This window comes from Elgaria multicarinata, chromosome 3 (assembly GCF_023053635.1).
Source record: "Elgaria multicarinata webbii isolate HBS135686 ecotype San Diego chromosome 3, rElgMul1.1.pri, whole genome shotgun sequence".
In the NCBI taxonomy this organism is placed as follows: Eukaryota; Metazoa; Chordata; class Lepidosauria; order Squamata; family Anguidae; genus Elgaria; species Elgaria multicarinata.
The window spans coordinates 85855432-85880402 of NC_086173.1; the positions used below are offsets into that span (position 1 = coordinate 85855432).

General features: G+C 41.3%; 1 protein-coding gene across 2 annotated transcripts in view; it reads right to left on the minus strand.

The window, feature by feature from the left end:
* Positions 1–19102: 19102 nt before the first annotated feature.
* The window catches only part of KLHL3 (kelch like family member 3), a 52873-nt gene continuing 47004 nt past the window's right edge, over positions 19103–24971 (minus strand). For both annotated transcript variants that reach the window (XM_063120776.1, XM_063120778.1), the window contains 5 exons: positions 24599–24700; positions 23517–23645; positions 21728–21868; positions 20576–20719; positions 19103–20184 (listed from right to left, as the gene is read on the minus strand). In XM_063120776.1, the coding sequence (XP_062976846.1) occupies positions 20156–20184; positions 20576–20719; positions 21728–21868; positions 23517–23645; positions 24599–24700 (545 nt within the window). In that variant the 3' untranslated portion in view covers positions 19103–20155. The remainder of the gene's footprint in view (positions 20185–20575; positions 20720–21727; positions 21869–23516; positions 23646–24598; positions 24701–24971) is intronic.

Below are 24971 nucleotides of genomic sequence, written 5' to 3' on the forward strand. Positions count from 1 at the left end.
GCAGTTTCTCAATAAGGAAATACGTTCACGCATGCTCAATGTCACTATCTTTTGGATATTGTCAGCATCCAGTGCTATACTATTAACAAATAAAGATTCCAGGGCCAAGCCCTGGCTGAAATTATGATCTGATTAAAGGATTTTTCTTACTTTCAGAGATATTTACCAAGAAGTTTCTTAAGAAAGACAATGGGGAGGTGGTACAGACAATAAAAATAAATCAGGGAAATGGTTTATAGATGATCATGAAACATTTAACTGTCTTAACTCTGCTCTGTGCATACTGCAAACATTTATGTGGTAGTCAAAAGTTCGTATGCAAAATGCTCTCGTGTGGCCATGTGGTACAATCATAATAGCTGCATTCAGACTCTCATCCACAGCTTCACAAACTATGGCATTACTCTTCTCCCTTGCCCCTTCCCTTCATTCCTCCTATCGTGCACCAACTTTGAAGTGGAGATCACGACTTGCATTTAAGTCAGAGTTCTACATTATGTCCAAACCAGGGAACTCTGGCTTAATGTTGATTAATAAACATGGATAATAAGGCAGGACCCTGGCTTATTAACCAACATTAAGTCAGAGTGCCTTAGGGCATTCTGGCTTAATGAAAGCCAGGATCTCCATACTAAGGCACAACAGGAAAAGTGGATAGACGAAGGAAGATGACATGGTTTATGTAGCTGTGGATGAACATATTAATATAGCCTATCTAACATATAATACAGAATTTAGTACCTTGAGAAACTCACACATTTCTAACTTCTGCAGAGAAATCTTTGACAGCATGAAGGCATTTTTAAAAACATTTTTCTCCTTCCACACTACTCCTAAACTGGAGCCACTCTGGAGCTTTCTTCCATCTTTTAAAAAGCTGCTAGAATGATTGATGCTGAGCTATACACAAACATACACACTAAGGATTGCTGCCTTTTTTTCTGACACCTGTCTCCCAGGATTTCTCTTATAGCCGGTGGCCAACATACTCAGTGGAGGAATGGGTAAGAGGCATAGAAGCTGCCTCCTCTCTTAGAGGAGATCTACACTAGTCAAGTTAGAACATGCCTTACCATTTTTAAGTGTGCGTTTCGTAGTATTACGCCACATGACATATAGTTTGTGACGTTTTATTGTTGTCTGTTCTCCAGTTTTTATTTTGAACTTCTCTGAAATAAGTCATTCTATTTGGTGTGATGTGGCCGATTTCATCGTATTAAATGGGTTTCCTGTATTTCTTAATTAGCCAATCACATTCCTGCGGGGTGTGTTTATGTAATTTCCGTGCCCAAAGTCAGAGCTGGTTTTTTTTTCTTTCAAGCCTCTTTTTTGCAGCCACTTCCAGTTTCACTTTTGGGAGGCATCTCGGTGGATTGTTTGTAGGTAGAGGGGCAATTGAAGTGGAGAGAAGAGGAAGTGGGAGGGGAAATTGGCAGACGGGGAAATAGAACAAATGGATTTATTTTCTTAGTGTGGCCAAAATGAATGCATTCCCACGGAAAGAGAAAATGTAAGGAAACGTTTTAAAAACCACGACGTTTTAAATCGTTCAAAAACAAAACGTTCAATGACTGTAAAAACGTTTCATATACTAGTGTAGATCCCCTCTTAGTGATTCAGAAGCATTTAAAAGCACAGGCACATTCTCCCCCAAAACGTGTCTTTATTTGGAAATTGTGTCCATGCCTTTAAAACATTCTTTACTGGCACTTTGTTCTCAGGCAGCAAGACAAATCCTGCTAGCTAGAGCAAGTGGAAAAGGCTGACAATGGAACGGGATGAGGCGGCCCAGCCACCTCCTCTAGGGTCTCAGACCAATTAACACAGGAATGTGGAACGCGTGGCCCTCTAGGTGCTGTTGGACTGCAACTCCCATCATCCATCACTATTGGCTATGCTAGCAGGGTTCTTGGGAGTTGAAGTCCAACAGCATCTGGAATGGGGCACACATTCCTCATTCCTGTATTAAAGGGGTAGATACTATCTCCGAGCAAAGGAACAGAAGCCTTAAAGAAAAGGCCTGACTAGCAACAGAGTTCAGCCTGCAGCAATCAACAATCTTGGCACACTTAAATTCCTCTTGTCTCCATTTACAAAACAGTATGTTTCCCATTTTTCCTCCGCATCCACTCCAAACCCCCATGCCTGTTGTAACATTTGCTGCTGCAGACTTTTATTAAACGAGGCCAGAGGAGACAGAGGTATGGCACACAAGCCCACTTTACTTAACCACTGTGCAATTCTTCCTGCAACTGATCTCAAAGGCCTGATCTACACCAAGTAGGATATAACACTTTGAATGTGGCTTGAAACAGGTATATGGAATGTGTCCTGGGCCCCAACAGTTCTCAGTGCACTCAATACCATTATAAAGCAGTCTTGTAGATCGTGCCAAAATGGCTGCTCTCCTACCTTTTAGTACTCTGAAATGCCCAAAACTGCTTGGCTCCATGCAGCCACTCACAGAACATTTTAGTTTCTACTGTCGTTACACCTGTTATCAAGGAAGTAAATATTTACCTACTGAGCTGCAGAACCATGCTGCAACTTAAAGGCTGCATACAGAAGTGCACAGTGAGCCCACAGTCATTCCTGTTTGGCCAGGTGCATCATCAAGTTCAGAAGTAACCAGCTCTTCCTGCTTCTTGCAGAAGCTGCCTGTGCTGCTGATTGGCTGGCCCTTGTGACAATCACACCTACACAGAAAGATGCAGCAATGTTCACGAAGTGTATGTTTGTGTTTTAAATGGTTTTTAAAAAGGGGGGAAGCCAAAACAGACATTTAACTTAGATACACATCCCAGCACGGGGGTGGGTGGGGAGAGTCAAAAGCCTTGCCAAAGTGTGGTGTGTATGGGTGAAAATCAGCTCTGAATGTGTGCTGAAGGCAAAGCCCTACTGAGTTTGCCCAGCAGCAAATGGTGAGGTGGGGGACCCCAAAAACACCTGCTCTTGTAGGTACAACAATGTAGAGGTATACAGATGGTGTACTGCCCAGCAGTTTCACTGATACCTTTTGCCTCTATCTGGAAAGCTTTAAAAAAAACCCAAAGATGTTCTATCATTTTGGAGTTCCTTATAGGAAGGCATTATCCATGTTTTTTCTGCTCCTTTGAGAACTACAGTACAAGTAATTGTATATCCTGTAAGTAGAATACCAGATTTTAATAATATCATGAATTTAGTTTTTTCTTTGTGTGTGTGTGTTTACTCAAACTTAAACAAGGCAGGAACCAAATACAAACAGATTGTGAGTTCCGAATGTAGTTCTTTTTAGAGTTGATTTTTTTTTAAATGTAGATACCGTGAATGAAATTTCAGATCCATTGTGCCTCATGCCTCTTTGTGTTAACCGCACTGAACCAATAATGTCTACCAGCAGAAACAGTAATTCACTTGTACTACCATTAGACTTCAAGTTTCTGAACCACGTTTTATGTGCTACAGAATCCACTCAGCTCCCCCCTCAAGACTATATAATTTTATTTCCAAATTATGCCATCTTCCAAAATTATGCTTTATCTTCCAATTTTTATCTCCTAAAATTAATGCCTTCTCTCCCCCCCCCCCCGCCGCCCAACACCAGCTTCTACACATGCCACCTGCAATTTGCAAATTAACAGGTCTGCTGGGGGGAAATGTCTGTGTTTAATAGAGACAGCTCCCCCTGCCACAGATTATTATAAAAGGAGACATATCAACATGTCAGAATTCACATAATGGAAGGACAAATCCCAGAAGTGGAAAAAGTTCATTCCACAAAAGCAGCACTAGTGGCACTCAGCAGGATAGGCAGTTATTTAAAAGATTAATATTCACATCTGCAGACTATGAAGTTGTCATTACCACACAGGGTTTTCTTTTTTGTATCAAGACTCAGTTTCTGTTTGCTCTTCTCAGTTCTCCATTTCTCAGCTGTGAGCCATTTATATCACTCTGCAGAAGCATGCGCAGATGCACACATCTCCCTGCTAATCACCACTTCATATAAATTGAGGCCATTAAGCTAATCTCCTGCTCGTCATGAAAGATTTTTCTTCTTCTTTGATAGCCTTTATTATTTTTATAGGATATCATCAAGCAAATTATGTATTTTTTATCAGATTGGCTGTTGCAAATTTGAAGGCTGGATGCTATGACTAACTCACTGTGTCCAATTTTTCCAGGAATTTTGTGTTTGAATGACAAAGCTATGCCTCCATTTACTCCTTTTGTTTTACAACAGCCAGATCTACACCAAGCAGGATATAACACTATGAAAGCGGATCAAAACTGGTAAATGTCATGTGTCATGGGCCCCAACAGTTGTCAGTGCACTTCAATACCATTATAAAGCAGTAGTGTGGATCCTGCCAACACCTATTTGCAGTGTAGTTTCCACCTATCTCTTTAACAGCTACTTGGCAAGTAGAAATCCAACAGATTAAGTTGGAAGAAACCTGATCTGTTGACCTTCTGGCTATTCTGCAGCTGTTAAAGGTATAGGAGCCTTAGCAGAAAAGGGTGGTTAACACTAATTCCAGCACATGAATTAAAAAAATCACAGCTTGCCTACAAATGCTGACAATATTCCAAAAAGAACATGTCTCCTACCTTCATAATATGCTTGACATAAGTTATGTACAAATCTGTCAGTTTCGCTTTGTCCTGCATTCAGATTTCTTAAATCTCAAGTTCTTTCCGTTACAAATATTGAGACATTTATGAGTTTAGACAAATTCTTATCAAAACTGAAATGAAATGAAATTCTCTCCCATTTGCACGGGCCAGATTAATTGCTATTCTAACCATGGAGAAGACCATGTTCTGCCTGCCTGCCATGTAGCCAAAGATGACGAGCCTGTTAGGGGGGGGGAAGCCTGTTAGAGGGGGGAAAAACCCTCTTACAGCATCACAAAGATGGCGGAATATGCAGGGATTCAAACCCAGACTTTAAGAGCCAAGCACTCAAAGCCCTAAGGCTGTCTGGATGAATCTGCCCATTTTGGTTTCTTCCACATTCATTTTTTAAAAATTCAAATTCTTTCCATCCTGAATATGAAGAAATTTGTGGATTTTGGTAGATTTTTATCAAAAATGAAATTCTCAGTCATCTCCTGAATCATCCACAGCTACAGTTTCTCCTACAATCGAGAGTGATGGGAAAATTTCACTATTGATTATGGCTCTACTTCCAAGCTTTTAAAGGGGCAGCAGTCTCATCCATATTTTGTAATATGGCCCACCCTCTGTCAAGAGCTTGCTTGTTCCCGAGAAAGAGAGAGAGAGGTGGTTCTCCTGCTGCAAGTTCCAGATTCTATGGGAATTTATAGTTTATTACATCACTTGTGGAGTATTTTTTAAATTGAGTTTGCCCATCACTTTTTAAAAATCTCTTCCCAAGATTAAAACCATTTAGGAAGTCACATTATATGCCTAAGTTATTTTATGTGATGTTCAGCATTCAACACTGGCCAACTAATATTATGCACTATAGAGTACTTGGGACACAGAATGGCACTGCAGAGGTATGATTTCGCTCTCAGCAACAGAAAACATTTCCAGGAAACTAGGATTGCAATGTAATATTATCAAATTATTGCTGCAGTTGCTCTTCTTCATGGATGAGCAGTAGATTGAGACCAATACTCAAGAGTCCCAATTTCCAGCATCCTGAGGGAGAAGAACAAAAATATGAGGAAGTTCGCTCTAAGCGCCCTTGAGTCGCAGAATAAAAAGAAGATAGAGAGATCCACTCTTGGCTGTCCCTCAATCATTAGTTCTTTCTTTTGAGTGCCAAGCTGCAAACTCTTTCTAGGTCACCTCAGCAATCACATTCCAGCTACGTAAAAAAATGTGTGTAGCAAACCCAAAGAACAGTTGAGGGATCTCTCGCTTGGAGACATAGGTGTCTCCAAGGAGATGATAGAAATGTTCAAAAGAAAGCCTTTATGTCAGAAGGCAGAAAACAACTTTATTCTATACACTGATTGTCAGGGGATCTGCTACAATGGCATTTTAGGTTGCTGGTTACCTTGCTTTTAGAGGAAGCAAACATTCCTAGAAACATTGAGGAAGGTAAAAGGCCTTCCACTGAAAAAGCCTAGTTATACTATTGCCGGAAGGAACCAAGAAAGTTTACCCTTACTTTTTTTAGGACACTTTAAATAGTACATGTTGCCTAGGGGACTTTGTTGCCATGTTTTAGTGCAGCTGTAAGAGTGTTTTCTAATGTTCAATAAGATGAGTTTCCCCAGTAGTGCATGCGCTGGTAACTTCCTGATTAGACTACTGTAATGCACTCTACACGAGGCTGCTCTTGACGATGACTCAGAAGTTGCAGCTAGTGCAAAATGCAGCAGCTAGACTACTGACCAGAACATCACTTAAAGTCATATTACACCAGTCTTAAAGGGATTGCACTGGCTGCTTATACGCTTCCAGTTGGAATTCAAGGTGTTGGTGATGACATTTAAAGCTCTAAATCAGTGGTTCCCAAAGTGGACCATACTGCCCCCTTGGGGGGGGATTTCATAGGGGGGGCGTTAAGTGGCAGGGGGCGTTAAGAGGCAAAGGGATGGCATTGGGGCGCTCGAGGTGGTCTCTTCCAAGAAGCGCCTCTCCAGAAGGTCTCAAAACCCAGGGACATTTTTATGGGAGAAGGTAGTTTGGTCCACACATGTATTAATACCGTTTAAGAAGAGTCCTTTTAATGGTGAATTGAAATGTTTCAAAAGCACCAAAATGCTAATGAAGAGACATGCCCTGCTTGGTGTGCCCTGCCACGCTGGCTGCAAAACAGAGGCGTTCACTCTCTTTTCCCTCCCTCCATCAGCAAGCCTGCAGCAGGTGCTTCCCATTTAAAGGGGCTGCACGCAGCACAGCCATCTTTTCACTCTCAGTTCCTCCGCCCAGCCACCGCCGCCACTCACCCTAGGCGCCCAGACCAGCAGGATCCAGAGGAGCATTAAGAATTTACAGAATAGTGAGGTACTCTACCCTAGATACTAAATGTGATATCTAATATTCTTGCTAAATGACTATCAGACTTTGAAAAGATGGTATCACTGGATCAAGTTCATCAGTTATGTTTAATTGAATAAACTAAAAAAAATGTAATTGGATTTTGAATAAATATTCAATTAATTGTTACAGTTTTGAATTTTATTGTTATTATTCCTTAGTAGGTCATTGAAAACCGCTATTCTGAATAGTCTTGCTATTTACTGTTTTACTAGTCTTGCTATTTACTGTTTTACTCTGTATAGCACGATGTACATTGATGGTGCTATATAAATAAATAATAATAATAATGATTTTTATAGGGTAAGGTAGGGGGCACTGGGCAACCAAGGGGAACCAAGGGGGCAGTTACCTGAAAAAGTTTGGGAACCACTGCTCTAAATGGCATAGGAACTTGATACTTCAGGGAGCACCTTTCCCTATATATGTCTGCCTGAGATGTGAGACCTGGTGCAGGAGTGCATCCCACCAAGGTGAGATATACATTATGGTGGGACATGGGAGAGGGCTTTTTTTCTATTGTGGCACCGTGGCTGTGGAAAGGCCTTCCCTTGGAGGCCCAACTGGCACTGACATTGGCTAGGGTGACCATATGAAAAGGAGGACAGGGCTCCTGTATCTTTAACAGTTGCACAGAAAAGGGAATTTCAGCAGGTGTCATTTGTATATATGGAGAACCTGGTGAAATTCCCTCTTCATCACAGCAGTTAAAGCTGCAGGAGCTATACTAAAGTGATCAGATTTAAAAGAGGGCAGGGCACCTGCAGCTTTAACTGGTGTGATAAAGAAGAAATTTCACGAGGTTCTCCATATATACAAATAACACCTGCAAAAATTCCCTTTTCAATACAACTGTTAAAGATACAGGAACCCTGTCCTCCTTTTCATATGGTCACCCTAACATTGGCCTTGATTCAATGCCAAGTTAAAACATGGCTTTTTATCAAAGACTTTAAGGGCTAAATTTTCCTAAAAACTGCACATATATTTAATTGTTTTGATTGTTTTTACATTTTCTACTGGTTTTAGCTTGTTAATAGTTTAATACATTTTTAGCTGTGTACATTATTTATTGTTGTATCTATTTGAATTGATTTTATTTGTATGCTGCCGTGAGATCCCAGTGATATAGGGTGGGATACAAATGTTTTAATAATAAATAAATAAAATGAAAACATCTTAGGAATAGGCCATCTTGTTCTCCCACTCAAGAGGGATGGGTTTTCCTTCAACATTAATTGAGGCGGAGCTAAAGGAGAAGTGGTGCACAGCAGCAGCAAATTCACCTTACAAAGAGAATTACCCATTCATTATATTTGGTGAGGGTAGTGCTGAGAGCGTAATGTCACCCTGTAACAAAAATATTGACCTGATTTGCACATATTGAGAAGTCACCATGGATTAATTTCTTGTTGTAGTGGTGCCTGCCATTTTGAATATTTATGCCACGGTGGGTGACCAACTGTCAGGATTTCCCCAGATGTGTCCTGGATTTTGTTCTATCCTGGGTGTCGGGGGGATTTTCTATAATTTTCTATAATGTCCTGGAATGACACGCTTTCCCTTTTAAAGCTGCCATTTAGTGTGGTGGAAGGGGAATGATGAGCTTTCTGGAGGTGTGGCATTCCCTACCCCACCCCACCCCACCCCACCCCACACACACTGCTCCAATCACGGACTTAAAGGGGAAAGCATGTAGTTCCTGGACATTCTGAAGGAACGCCTCCTCCCATATGTACCTACCCGGACCTTAAGATCATCTACAGGGGGCCATCTCCATGAGCCCCTGCCAAAGGAAGTGAGGCAGGTGGCTACTAGGAGGAGGGCTTTCTCCGCTGTGGCACCCCGGTTGTGGAACGAGCTCCCCAGAGAGGTCCGCTTGGCGCCTACACTGTACTGCTTTTGTCGCCAGCTGAAGACCTTTTTATTCACTCAGTATTTTAACACTTAATTTTAACTTAAATTTAAATTTTACTGTTTTAACTCTGTATTTTAATCCTATATCAACTTTGCTGTGTGGTTTTATCCTGGTTGCGCTTTTTATACTGTATTTCGTAATTGTGTTTTAAACTGTTGGGTGTTTTACTGTGGTTTTAATTTTTGTGAACTGCCCAGAGAGCTTCGGCTATTGGGCGGTATAAAAATGTAATAAATAAATAAATAAATAAATAAATTATAGAAAAGGCCCCGATTGGAGAAGTGGGGAGGGGGGAATGACACACTTTCCCCTCCAATCAGGCCCTTTAAGGCCCTGATTGGAGCAGAGAAGAGGAAAGCACACTTTCCGGGAGCTCTGGAAAGCACATCATTCCCCCTTGCTACTCTAATTGCAGCCATGCTTTCCCATTGCCTCTGCACTGTTCTAATCAGGGCCTTTAAGGCCCAAGTTGGAGCAGTGTGGGGGAGCAGGCATGACACACTTTCCCCACCCCAACTTTTCCAGCCAGACTGAAGTCAGCCTGGCTCTTCCACCAGTCTGTTGTCACTCAGAGCCACTCCAAAGGCGTTCCTGGGCAGAAGCCGGCCTCCTATTGGTTGCCAGAAGCTGGGGAAGGATGGAACCGGTGAGCCTGCACTGCCTCCCCTCATTAGGACAACTAGGCTCCACAGTGCATCAGGGATAGCCTGGGGTTTGGCAGTGGAGTGGCACCAACCTGGCACTGTGACAGCAGCTCCCTTATATCGTATCAATACAATCCCATCCTGGTGACCCTGTATCCCTCTTGCACATTTATACGTTGTAGAACACACAACGGGCTTCTTCACACGAGCAAAATAAAGCATGCTCATGGCTGGCCACTCCTGAAAGTTTACACGTCCTTTTGACAAAGTCAGCATCAGGAAGGATGTCTCCCACGTCTTCCCCCCACTAGTCCATTATAACTTATGACATTGTTGTTCCCCGCCTCGATCCAGAGGGAGAGGCGGATAAGAAATAAATTTATTATTATTATTTTGGATAATACAAAATGAAAAGCAGAAACGCTCGAAAAGCAGAGTATCGAATGTGTAATGTCTCCTGGTGATTATCAGTGCACTTCCATACCAGTAAAAAAAGACTAGTGTAGATTTAGCCCTAGACAGCTAAGAGAACATAAGAGCCATGCTAGATCATATCAAAGGTCCATCTAGTCCAGCACGCTGTTCACACAGTGGCCAACCAGTTCTCAACCAAGAACCCACAAGCTGGACATGAGTGCAAGAGCACCGACCCACCCATGTTCCCCAGCAACTGGTGTACATAGGCTTACTGCCTTGGATGCTGGAGATAGCACATAGCCATCAGGATTAGTAGCCATTGATAAGCCTTTTCCTCCAGGAATTTATCCAACCACCTTTTAAAGTTATCCAAATTGGTGGCCATCCCTACATCTTGTGGTAGTGAATTCCATAGTTTAACTATGCGCTATGTGAAGAAGTACTTTGTTTTATTTGTCCTGAATCTCCCACCAATCAGCTTCATGGGATGACCCCGCATTCTGCTACTATGAGAGAGGAGCTCAAGTTCCCTTTCTTAAGAGGGGGGAAATTCAGCTGAAAATGGTGCAACATCGTCTTTTATGAAGGCAAATTACAATCCAGGGAACAGGTCTTTTTCCTAAATCTAATTCACTTAGCTCTTCCCAGCTAGACAATTTTTTTGTTAGAACTTTGTTAGCAGAAGCACATACTGTTGCGCCATTATTGACTTAGCTGCTTCTCCTTACAGATGAGAAAACTTTACATGTATTTCAAAGATGAGACCTGCAGGACACAGACAGCAACTAAGAAAAGCAAAAACAGCTTGGAGGCATGGTTATCTCCCACCAGAGCACCCACAACATTTAAAGCACCCTCTTCCACAGCCTTCCTTCCGCTAAGGTGCTTGCTTGGACAGACAGGGTGAACTCTTCTTGAAGAAAGGGCATTCCTCATTCTCCATTCGAGGAGTGATTAAAAGCAGAGCTTTTGTCTGGTGCTAGTACTGGTTTTGCAAGTACCTCTGTGCAATCTCACTAGGTGCTTCTCATATAATTCATGCTTTAAGTTAACTATCTGGCATTAAAACCAGCCGGGGAAAACATACAAAAACGTTAGACTATGGTGAACATGGCAATTGCAGTGCACACCACTGTTATTATGCTAACCCACAATTAGAAGATAGCGTTCAGCTTTCTGCAAATATTAAAAAGTATTTTGATAAGCAGGCTTTAAACCACATCAGCTGCTGCTCTTCATGTTATTCTTTCATTGGGCTATAGTGACCTCCAGTGTCTGATTTTAGATGGCACTTTCCAAGGCCAAATCCTTTTAACCGTATCTTCGCACCTATCTTTGTCTGTCTGTCTCTTCACACACACACACACACACACACACACACACACACACACACACACGGAAAAAGAGGAATTTTCGCTGGAGAAGTTATACTGATTGCCTTCTAATTGAGTGGTGTGTGGTGTGGAGCATTTATTTATCTACTTTTAATTGTTACATGTACTCAAAACTAGAAAATTAATTAGATACAAAATACGCAGGCGTGATATAGCAAAGCATTTGAAGCAACTCATGGGAAAAATCAAGAAGACAATGGGAACTGCACCACAGCTCTTTTGTGAAGATTTGCACAAAAAGCCTAAATCACAAAATGAAAATGCAAGCTCTGATGGACCTGCAATTTCGTACTGTAAATGACAGGAAAGTCAACGTTCTCGTTATTTTTTCCTTTTGTGTAATGCACACATTTCAGTGTTTGTGTATTTCTGTTTTCTTGTGTCTGGACGCTGCAGATTGGTGAATTAAGCAGCCAGTGCCCAAGAAACAACCCTCAATAAATATCAGATAGGGACATAGCTAAGAATGTATCGGGTACAATCCAGGCAAAGATAAGCACCTTTTCAGACTGCTGAATTCAATGGAAGACGAACACAGTCATTTACCATCACAATCCTATAGTTGACTTAGAAGTCCAATTAAATTTAATGGGGGGGCTTACTCCCAGGTAAGTGGTTATAGGATTACAGGCTCCATCTCTTTCATTGAAATCAAAAGGTCTTAAAAAGAGCTTTAGTGCAACTGTGCTGATATTTTTGCTACCTGATAGCCACATTTTCCTGGAGGGACCCCCAATGCTCTGGAGCAGATTCAGAGGGGGCCACACAGAGCTGCAAATGTTAGTTGGCATTAGTGAAAATTGCCTCCACCCTTCAATTTATGAAAACCTCTATGGATCAAAGCATCTGTTCATGAACAGAAGGACACTGTTGGATAGGTCAACATCAGCTATTGGTGTATAGCTGATTGAGATATATCATATATAACAGACTCCCTACATTTAAAGGACAAATTAAATTATTGAAGAAAAAGACAACAGGAACATTTATGCACTTCAGCTGTCTTTGTTATTATCAGTGGATGATTTTTTTTTTATTATAAATCCTCATCTTTTCTTTATTCAATTTTATGTACCCACCACAATAGTGTCCCAAAGAGCGGTGCTTAGTTTCTGAAGAAAATTAGCATGGGGTCCCTGCACATGTGAAAATTTAGGGCTTTTATCTGGCCTTGTAAGATCCTTTAGTTCAGGCTTTTCCTCAGCTGTCATGTACTTCCAGAGCGCAATCCTAAACTAGTTTAGACAGAACAAAGTCCCACAACCCCCAGCATGCTGGGTGGGGAATGCTAGGAACTGTGGGACTTTTTTTGCCTAAACGTGTCTATGCTTGTGCCCTTAAGTCTGCAATTCCATGAACATTTTAGCAGGGCTTAAGCCCTATTGAACACAGGACTTCCTTCTGAGTAAGCATGCACAGGTTTGTGCTGTACAGTGCACACAACTGGTTGTCAATGGCATGAGCAATGTAACATTATGAGAAGAGATGTAAAACCTTGTAGTTCAACTTCAGTGAGTAGTGAACTCTTGTTTTAGGGCATGTCCTGATTACAGGATATCTGCAGTTGCTCTCTGGCTACCTGAAAGTGCATCCATACAGCATCTTTGAGAGAGAGAGAGAGAGAGAGAGAGAGAGAAGCCACTTTACATTAGGCAAAATCGAAATGGAATTCTACTCAAACCATGGGACTTTTCTCTCCTATCCTCCCAACTGTAGCAATCTTCCTGCCCGCCCAAATCTGCCCTGGAGGATCTCCCCAAGTCTCCAGAGCACATTTTGAGGGCATATGGGGAGGGAAGAATCCCCCCATTTCCCATTCCACTGACAGCAGCTGTTCCATCAGCAGGATGGGTTAATTGGATAACAGCCATTAATAGCTTTTTCTTCCCAACTATATTTACTAGGTCCATTCCAAGTGATATGCACTATTCCCAACTATATTGACCTGGTCAACCATAAAACATAGCTAATGGATCCAATTGCATGCATGCTAGAAATAACCAAGGATTTAAAAAATGATGCAGTTTCAATCAAGGATTGAAACTGCATCATTTTTAAAATGAACCGCCCAGTTCAAAAATGAACTGGGCGGTTAATTTTTGTGAACCGCCCAGAGAGCTCTGGCTATTGGGCGGTATAGAAATGTAATAAATAAATAAAATAAGAAGAAGAAGAAGAAGAAGAAGAAGAAGAAGAAGAAGAAGAAGAAGAAGAAGAAGATGATGATTATGATAATTCATTCAACTATTGGCAAGAACAGAATAAATACAAAATCAATTTCATTTGCTCAACTTTATTCAACCAAAATTCAACGTGCTGTAAAACAGATATGACCTCCTGTTGACAAGGTAAGATTTTTATGGAGTCTTTCATTAGGCTTTGCTGCTGAAATAGAAGGGGGGAAAGAACTGCATCACAAACCAGTTGGTCCCACAGCAATAGCAATTTATAAGGAGCTAACAAATGGATATCATGTGCAGTATATTGAAAAACATAACTAAGGCTGCAATCCTATGCACATTTATTTGGAAGTAAGTCCCACGAAACAAAATGAGACTTACATTTCAGTCAACATGCATAGGATTGGGCTGTAAACCTACTTAAATATTAGTATGTTGAATTAATTGGTATATGGATCACAGCTACATTTTTATCTCAGTCTATTTTTTTTTAGAAAAAAAATTGTGCATCCAAGGTGAACGCATTTACAATCTTCAGTTAGTCTTAAAACATATTTTATACAGTATATTTACAAATTAAATTTCTTAGCATTTATTTCTACTATACAGGAAAATAAAATACTTTAGGATCTCATGAAAAAAGATAGTTTACTGGATTCACATTCCCATACTATATTTCTCAGTGAGCACATTCAGACAGAATGCCAGACTATACTTTGCCATTATATGCCTGAGCTAAGCCTCGGGCTTGTAACATTCCTCTTCCCCTTGCATGGCACATTTTCTAAAATGACTCCCAATTTCCCATAGTTTCCATACGCAGCAAACTCTGGTTTGCTCAAACCACAGTGTGCCCATAAACGCAGATCAAATGTGGTTTGGAATACTGATTTAGAAGCAAACTATGAAAGTTGGAGATTGTGCTAGGCGCAGGAATGAGGAAGTGCACATGCTTGAAGTTCATCTGAATGTGGCCACTCTGTGTTCAGCAACAGAATATTTTGATAGTTATGATTCTTACAGGGTTGACAGAATATAACTTTACTATTACACCAAGCCTGTAAGTACCATGGCAGAATGTCTACCTTTAAATAGTGATGTTTCAGAAAAATCAAGATTTCACATCATTTACCGATGTTTCCAATTTGAACCATTTACCAACTATAATGGTGTATCCATTTGTCCTATGGGTTAAATAGGAAAAAGCTCCAGCAAGTTTTGGGACAAATGCAACAGGTTGATTGGCAAGCTTCCTAAATAACAGAGTATTGAAAGTCCTTGGTGTACAAATAGTGCAAAAAATAAAACAGTTATGTTTTCACTGCTAGGCTGTGCAATGCTAGCCAGAGTCACAGTTGAATATAAAAGAGGATCCAGTTGAACTGAATTAGCTTTACTCAAGACAAATTGCACACCAGATTCAAATAGAGTCAGCAGCTAGCTCAAAAGATTGGAACAGTGAGAATAGGTCCATTTCAAATTTCTCTATAAACACAGCAATGTAGTTCTGAATACACTTGTAGTTAATGGGCAATATCTAATGCTGCCCCTCCACCTCTGCCAATTGAATTGCACTAGCAGGACCCACTGATGGCGCAACAGGGAGGTAGGGCTTCCTAGAACAACCCCAGAAATGAGCCAAAATGCTCATTTCCCGAATGGTACAGGTAAACATTTGGAAGGTCCACTGACCTGTTCTGTTCCAGAAACGAGTGTTTCAGCTCATTTCTAGTTAAGTTAGATGCCTGTTCTGCTGACGGTGGATTCCACTGGCGCACAGGCAGTGTTGGATACTGCCCAATGCTTTTGGTGATGACCCAAAAGAATATGCCCACCCAAAAAGCTGGCTGAAACCCTCAAATTTCTCCTTAAATTTTTCAAGGCTGAAACATAGGTTGGAGATATGCTACAAGAGCATTTTAAATGAGAAATTTGGAATGGAGTGGGGGCAGAGAGAATAACCACATGTGTGCCAGTAACAGTTTCCCTTTGATCTCATTCTGAATTAAACTCAAGAATTTAAAAGTGCATTTGGGAGTTCAGTGGTGGGAGCTTCTAAAAAGGGAAGTGTTGGAAGTGTTTGTGAGCACATGTGAAACACAGGCACACATGCAGTCCTTTGAAGACATTTTTAGGTTTTGGATTTACATCTCAGATTATGGAAAGCCAACTTATTCCAAACAAACAAACCAGCTTTTTGATAAGAGACTGCCCAGCGATTTCATCAACGGATATTTGTAGGTATATGTATTTCAGACATCATTAACATAGTGCTCCAAAGAAACTTAAAGATTTAAAGGACAATAAAACCTAGTACAATTATTACTTCAGATTTTGCCTTTAACTTTTAGCCTGGGAGCACATTCTGTTCAGACAAGAGAGCAAGAGAGAAATGTTTGTGTTGAACAAAAAGCCAAATACACCCCAACATTTTTAAAAAACCACAAACACAGTTTTTGTTTTTATTATAAATCCAGCAATTCATGATGTTATTAATCATGGAGGTAACAGTCCATGATTAACAGTAATTAACATTGAATCCGGCAGTGTCCTTTTCATAAAGTCAAGAGAAACCAAAGGATTTTCCTCTCTTTTTCATGCAAAAATATACAAGCCATCATACACAAATGGCTGATGAGAACTGGGCCCATGGTGTAAGGATTAGACACTAATCATAATGCCACCAAAATCAAAGGAGATCCAAGCATCCGTAAGAATTATCTTATAAAAATAGCAACATTAAAATTTGCTAGCTCTAAAGCTATATTTTCAAGCCCTATAAAAAGGCAATCTTTGAAAGGATCTGGCTCAGATGCTCAGAATCGGCACAGTACAAATATTAAAAATGCACACACAATGTAAGATATTTCAAAAGCGCTTTAAAGGGGCTATTGCAGCCGGTTGTTGTGTAGCAATTATTAATATTGCATAGCTGAAAAATGAGGTCACTTGACTTGCATTAACCCTGCAAGTTTACACATGGAAGGAGTGACATATACCATTTGCTAGAGATAAGTGGTTCTTAGCCAAGACCAAAGTTATTTATAAGTGTCCTGACTATTTATTAACAGCCAGAACACTACACAGTCTTTGTAATTTTTCCAAGTCTCATACGGGAACATAGGCACCATGTTAGAATAGAGCTAGGCCAGGTTAGCTCAAAAATATACTGCCCATCGATTGTGAAATATGAATACACCTCTGGGGTGAAGGGAACAGAGATGTCCATTCATTTTCAGTGTATGGGCACCTGTGACAAAATCTGCATAATCAAATGAGGTGAGGATGGCTTCTTAGTGCTTAACTGATTCCTCCATTAATAACAGGATGAGGAAAATGATTGTATTTAAATTGTGTTGAGTAGTCTACACATTGTTGAGGATTGTAGGTATAGGATTTCAGCCCTAAGAGATTACTGGGTGAAATCTAATGGTTTCCACTCACCAGTTGAGTGGACACTGAATGGATTCCGCCTCCTCCCTACAACCCCCTGTGCATCCACAAAATCTGCTCCAGAGGGTTGGGAGAGCCTTCCTAGCAAATCTGAGGAGCGCAGGGGGAAGAGTGCGAGAGTGGAAGTGATCTTGTACAACATTGGATGTTGCCCACTGCCATCCTATAGAGAAACATCATACTACTTCCAAACATTCCTAGTAGTGGAGTGGAGACTCTCCACATGAGAGCAGTATGAAATGACCCTGGAAAACCTATCACGTAGCATATTCCATTGGCATTGTACTATAGGTCGCTTCCATTGCTGCTCCAGCAATGCTATAAGCAGCATTGGACACTGCCCTATAGGTGCACCATGGAAGTCATACATGGAAAATGGAGGCTGTATGTGGCAGATCAGCATTCTCCATACAGAAAGTATAGATCATAAACAGGTCCTTACAAGAGATTCTCCACCCAGCTCCAGAAGCAATGCATTAGTGGCAGGCCGCACCAGCAGCAAACACATGTAGAAATTGCCATATTTCTCTTTTTAAAATACACAAATGTCGAGCGGGCAATATGGCTCCTTGCTCATATCTATTTTAAAGAGCAATCATGATTTCTCTATGTGCATTCTTTAATTGGATTTTGTCTACGTGCATTCTTCAATTGGATTTTGATATTATAGTAACTGTGCCAAAGTACAAAAAGTATCATAATTCTCAGTAGTACTGAGACTTTAAGGAAACTGTTGTTTTGTTTTTAAATCTAATTAATGAAAATGAAAGCCCTTGTTAAAAACAATCCAGTTTTCCCTTCTTCACTTGTTGAAATTCAAGTTCATTTGTATTTTCTGCTTCAGCGTTGAGATTTGAAAGTTGTGTTAAATGATAGAAAGGCTATCTGTGTGAGAAATAAATTAAAGGTGCAATTCTATGCATGTTTAGACAGGAAAAGGTGTACAACAATTGTGCAACTTTTTCTCTATCTAATCATGCATAGGGTTGCGCTTTAATGCTCGGAGGGGATGTATGTGGTAAGGGGATGAGGGAAGGAGGAAGAAAATGAATACTTTCCTATTCATTTTTCCACTGAAGTTTTGGTTGGCATTATATATGCTAGAACCACTTGAAGTTATAAATATACACATTTTCTAGGAACAAAATAATTTTGAGTTTGATGTTGGTTTTGAACATGAAAGAAACCAGGGTTTTTTAGATACGGCTTGGGCCTTTAGTTGGACTTGGCTTCCCCCGTTTTCAAAACTTCCGTTCTCTTTCCTGTTTAGAATAAATGTTTAAGACTTGTAGTAGCTTCTTTACAGATATAATAATGAAGATGTGGAGAACATTAGAAAGATAGCTGTTAAGAAAAACAGGTGGAAGAATTAAACAATTGTACAGTCTAAGCATTAAGACACTTTTAGGTTTAAATATCATCTTGGGTAACTGATGATGTTTGGCCAAATGCATGAGAGGTATATGCAGGGATGGGGGGAACCCATACCACTTTAATCTAAACTAAATTAGGATTTACTGGATTACTTTTCCAGATAGTCTGCTGGTCATCCAGTTGTTATTCTGAAGTCCCATTTGCTCAAATGGGCTTACCCAGAGTTCTCTCAACCATTGCTCATTACAATGGGGCTATTCACACAACATGCTAACCCACATTTAGTGGTTGAGTATGGGTTGCTTTGAACCGTGGTGGGTTAGCATGTTGTCAGAACGCAGCACATTTTCCACAGGGTGGGTTATCGTGTTTGGCTTGTTAACCAAACAAGCAGTGTAACATTCTCGTTCCTCCCTAGGCTGTATAGTATTGGGAAACCATATTGTACATGCTTGAAATGCTTCAGATTTCTATCTTCAAAAAGGAGGATAATTACATTCTATCCTTGCTTAGGGATAAAAGCACCGAGGACTGAGATCTCCACAGTACTGTGACAATGGGGGGATAGTGAGCTTGTTAAACTACCTTGAAAACCCAACAACAAACCATGGGTTCTCAAGGTGGCTTGTTTGAGAAAATAAACCACACTGCATGGTTCACAAGCAACCTTGGCTGTATTCAGAGAGTACAATAACCCATGATTCAATAAACAACCCACAGTTCAAAACAACCCATACTCAACCACTGAGTGTGGGTTAGTGTGTTGTGTGAACAGTCCCATTATTATAATTGCATGCCACATCCTAGGTATTGCTGTGTCCTATGTGGCTTTCAGAGCTTGGCTGGAACTCCAGATCTACCACTGAATTCCACATGGGTTTTTGATTTTGGAATTTGGTAGCAACCATAGTTGATTATTTCAGGAAATCCCTAAATAGCTTTGGAAAAGAGGAATGGGTGCAGCTTGGATTTTCTAAATTGTTGGTAATAGCCAAGAGACACGCTATTATGACTTCCTTTTCCTTGAACAGAATTCATTTTGAAATAGCAAAAAGCCCCTACAGAACACTACACTTCAGTGGGGTTATTTGTCTTTGGGTAGCTGGAATATGCTTTCAGCCCAGTGAAAGACACTGCTCATCTGCTCCCATATATGATGAATGCAGTTCTATGACTAAGATGAAAGTCATGCACTGCATACCTCCAGTGCCCTAAATCACACATTTACAGTAGTCAACTAGTATATGTACACATAATGGAGACAATACGCTGTATGAGCTGGAGTTCCCAGTCTGTTTTCATTTCTTCCGGTCTGTTTTCAGGCCAGGTTCTTTCGATGAGTATTTCCAAATTCAGGTCTCAGTAGTAGATTTGTCTAACAGGTGAAATAATAGGAAATGCTTTCTAGAACATAGAGTGCATATGCAACTTCAGTAGTGAAGTACTCCAAAATTCTCTTTTTCCCAGTTACATGCCATAGAGAAACATTTCCTCTCTTGAGAAATTCACTTCAAACTCAGTCCTGGCTGTACATAAAACAGCAGATTACACCCTCAAAAATCCACCCAGGCAACACCTTGTTTCTGGAACATGTTCACAGCATAGTTTTCACACTGATGCACTGCCGTCACTGAACACAGATTGATGGTCTTAGCATATACTTGTCATACTAGCAGTGCAACACCAGTGTGGCAGTTAAGTTATCAATTTCTTCCAAAATCCACCGAGCTAGACAGACATTATTTCTTGTCTTTGCAACCACATGAATTTGTGTCACAATGGTTTATGGATCACAGCTACACCTGCATGGGAAGAGAAGAGCACATGTGCATTCAGTAATTTCTATCCAAATGAACTTTGGGATAAACCTTGTACTTGCACTGGGACTTAGAGAATGCCCAAGATTCTAAGACTTGGGTTGCTGACCCTTTTCTGGGTAAAGGCTCATTTGCCTGTAACAGGTATACATCAGGCAGAATCTCAACATCCATGGGCAACCAGCACCTGTTGGATTTCTGCCTGTTATAAATCAGCTTGTTTTAAGGGCCTAGGATCCTTTAAGGAGTGAGATTTCACCCACAAGTTGGGGGGGGGGGGTTTGGCAACTTTGCCAAGAGCCACAGCAGGGATTTGGGAAATCTAGAATCATCTGCCCCAACATTCTGTTCCCACCTGGTTCAATTTGCTGCTTACCTGCATAACTTCTTCCAGTGCTCATATTGGTTGGTAACAATGTCCATTTATCAGTGACAGGATTATAGTATTCTACAGATGCCAAATTGCAAGAACCATCATCTCCTCCAACCACATAGAGAAGACCGTTCACTGCACATACCCCTAGGATGAAAATATGCTATTAAGGTCTTCACAACTCTAGCATTAAGGCCAGATGTACTCTGGGCTCTTCAGCCCACTCAGAACAAAACATGCACTAAGGACACATAGATCTGTACTGATATTATGTTACTTTTTGTTGCTATTTTAAACCATTACCTTTTCATGAGCTGCTCTTATGGCAAGGTGAAGGGGGCACTTCTTGCATAATTTAGGAGTATGCAAACTATTTCCCTACTTTGTTCATTTTTGTTATTAAAAACTACATTTCATAACTGATTGAAATCATATTCATTTCATTACTCACATTCACAGGTGTTGCTTTTTTAAAAAGAACGGGTTTTTTGGTGTCCCCTGCCCACAGGAGGATATGATTCCATCCCAAATGCTCTGGAAAAATGAAACATCCTGAGCATTCTCAGAAAAGAAAATGGTGGCCATCAGGAGGCAGCTCCAAGAGGAACTCCACTTCTAGAAAGAAGTAAATCCTTAACACCAAATGAATGACAAATGGGTAACAAACCCCAGATCCTTTACATGCAGAAGGTCCCAAATTCAATCCCTAATATTTCCGGGTAGGGCTGGGGGGGAAAAACCCTGCTTGAAAAGCTGGACAGTGTAGACTAGAGGTTGACAAGTTGTAGGCCAGAACACCTGGAGGGCCATAATTCCCATCGTCCCTCCCAATTGGCTATGCTGGCTAGTGCTGAGGGGAATTGTAGGGCCAAACATTTTATGGGCGCAATCCTATGCATTGCTCAGAGAGAAAAAAGGAGTGCTACAATTCCCAGCATTCCCTAGCCAGCCATGCTAGGAGTTGTAGGACTTTTTTCCCTATCTAAACATACATGGGATTGCACCCTAATTACTCCTTAAAACAAGGTATGATGAAGACATCATAAATAGAAAGGGACTTTTTATAGACATTTTGTTTTAATCTAAGTGGTTGCTTATACCTAAAAAATGGTGGGGGTTTTTTTGGGGGGGGGGGGTTATATATGAAATAAATACCTGCATTTCTCCTACACATATTCATATCTGCCACTTGTTTCCAACTGTTTGTTCCAGGGTCATACACTTCCACGCTTTTCCTCACCAAAGGTCCATCATGTCCTCCAGTCGCGTACAGCTGTCCACTAAGCACACCCACACCTGTAAAGCGGAGCACAGCATCTATCAGAGCTTTACGATGCCCTCGTCATAAATTTAAGCTACATATTCAGTGCAGCAATTCTCTTCCAGCCCTACCTTAAAAACTGCTGCATTGAGACAATGGCTCATGGGATGGACAAAAGGGGCCTAGCACTGAACTGAAGGGGAAGAAAAAAGACCGTTCATAGCCTTAAATCAGCACTGGGACAAAACCCTCTAGAGACTACAGGCTGGCCTAGAATTTGAGAAGTTACTACACAGCAAAACCATATCACTATTCTTTAACAGTCATGAGACAGACCAGGGTGTCAACTTGTTGGTGTCCAGGGGCCAGATCATCTCCCTGGCCCCCTCATGGGGTAGATGGATGGACTCGATGGCCTTGTAGGCCCCTTCCAACTCTGCTATTCTATGATTCTATGATTCTATGACATCAAGAGGCCAGCCCCTCGCTGACATCATCTGGTCCTGGTCCCCACCTATTTTTCTTTCGTCTGTGCAGAGAGAGACACGGAGCTCCTCTCTATGCATGAAGAAAAGGACTCAGCCAATCCTTGGAGCAGCAACTGGCTTTGTCGGCGTGTAGCACACAAATGTCCTCAGTGGGCACTTAGAGGAGTGTCTTTTCCAAATTCTGGCTGAATCATCCTGCCAGCTGGGAAGATAAATGGTACACAAAACCTAATCCCCGCTGTTGAGAGGGCGAGCAGCAGGCTAAAGGGAATCCCTGCTAGTATCTCTGATCATGATGAGTGATGCATGAAGTTGGAAATTCAACTAGCACTTTTGTGCTGCCAATCATCCCAGTTGGGAGGGAGAGTGGCATGCAGGGGAATCCCTGCTGTTATCTCCAATTACTGATTGGAGATAACTGCAGGGATTCCTCCAGAGGGTAGAACTTTGTGCCCTTGGGGGCTCCACAGGCCAAATGGGGTACTTGTGCAGGCCAGGGGTTCCCCAATGTGGGACAGACCAATAAATGCTGTGCCTACCCCACTGGCCAACTAGAGAATATACCTTAGTAGTCCATCTCACTAGATGCATCACTGAAAGTAAAGAAAAACAATAAAACTGGGCAATGCAAACACTGCCTTGAATGTGAAAATCTCACACACAAAGCCAAATGTGTGCTCACTTCAGGGTTTGTCTGTTAGATTAGGCTGGCTTTGCCTGAAAGGGAATAAATGAAAGGGAGTTGCACAGGATATAGCTACTAATAACATCTGCGCAACTTCCTCCTTCACAACATAGGATTGTTTTCAGGAGCGTGGGAAAATAAACTCTTATAATAAATTTAGGGACTGATCAGAGATTTGTGTATGGCAAACACACACACGGACACCCTGACTCCGCTGCTTCCATTGCGCTCACGCAAGCGACTGCTTGCTTAATGGGGCCTTCCCCGCTTCTGCAAATAGCCCCAGAAACAGGCAGAGATGCTCACCTGTGGGACAGAACTGCTGAGCTCCCTTCTGTGAGTGTCGCTGACTTGCCCTGTTCTGGAAACCAGCATTTCTGTCCTCGTTTCTGGGGTTATTTTTAGAAGTGCAAAAGCCCCATTGCGTGCGCTATCGCTCCTGCGAGCACCAAGGCAAAACAGGAAACTAACCAATAAAGGTGAAAAAAGGGACGGCTGAGAATAAAATACCTGCACCACTGCGCCGAGTACTCATATCCGACACGTAAGCCCATTCGTTTGTAGCGGGATTATACTGCTCTACAGTACTAAGGCACTGACGTGATGCTCCGTCATAGCCACCAACAGCGTACAGTTTCCCTAGAAGGAATGGACATTGCAGCATGGACCAATTAGCAGAGAATGAGTGCAGAGTGGCACTATTAACATTTTGTAACCAATGTTTTATCTTTTCTGATTTGTTTCACATAATTGACATGATCTTCCTGAGAAAGCCCACAACATGCTAGATAGGTGTCAGTGCTTTCTTCACAAAGTGGAGATATAGAACCATAGGAAGGCCAATAGCTTGTGCTTCCTGTTCTCTTCACATTATTGTAACATCTGTTACAATGGACTCATGATCCAGAAATGCTCCCATTACACTGTGCTTTTTATAAACAACTTTATAAACAACATCTGCTCATAGTTTCATTTAATTTTGAATCATGGTTCATATCATCAGGCATCAGTGAATCCAGTTTAAGGCAGGGGTAGGCAACTTGTGCCCATCCCGATGTTTTGGACTACATCTCCCACCAGCCCTAGCCAGTGGTGATGGATCCTGGGAGTTGTAGGCCAAAACATCTGGAGGACCATAAGTCACCTATCCTTGGCCTACTCAGTGTTGAAAGCATGTGAGACTCATGTTCCAGAAATACTCCTATTACACTGTGCTTTTTATATACAACTTTTGTTTAGAACATAGAAATCAATGGGTGGAGCACATTTAAATGATTGTTTAGCACTTGCAATGTACTGCATGATGCAGATTAGCCAGTCTAGGATTCTGTCCCTCCACCAGTCTTGATTTCTGTCAGGCCAGAGGATGAAATATAACTGACACTTTCTAACAAAACTGAACAACTAAGCATGGCTCTCAGTCACTGGTGTGCTTAGCCTGCTACAGTTCAGGATGGGGATTTATTTACACAATGCTCAATGTCCCCTGACAATTTTAACTAGTTACCTGTCATGTCTTAAATAATGTTTGTGGTTAGAATGTCAGAGTCAGGGAAGCTGCTGTGACTGAATTGAGAGTTTACTGTTCTTACCCTCCACAACTCCAACTCCAACGCTGCTCCTTCTTGTGTTCATGGGTGCTACAAAAAACCACTCATTGGTTTTATAGTTATAGGCCTCCACAGATGCCAGACCTGTTTTGAAAACAACAAAAACATGTTTTCTACTTCCAGAATATAGTGCCTTCTTCATCAAATGGTGCCATCTTTCCTTAATAGTAATTCCACATCCAGGCAAAACGAGAAAGAAAGCAGGCAGAGACGGCATCAGTAGCCAAAAAGCTTACTGCCTGAGCATTAAAGTCATCTTAACTTGGCCTCTGGCCCACACTAAAATGCTTGCAATGGGAATCTACACCTTGGCGTAGCATTGCAGTGCTTGTCACTTATGATCATTCAACAACTG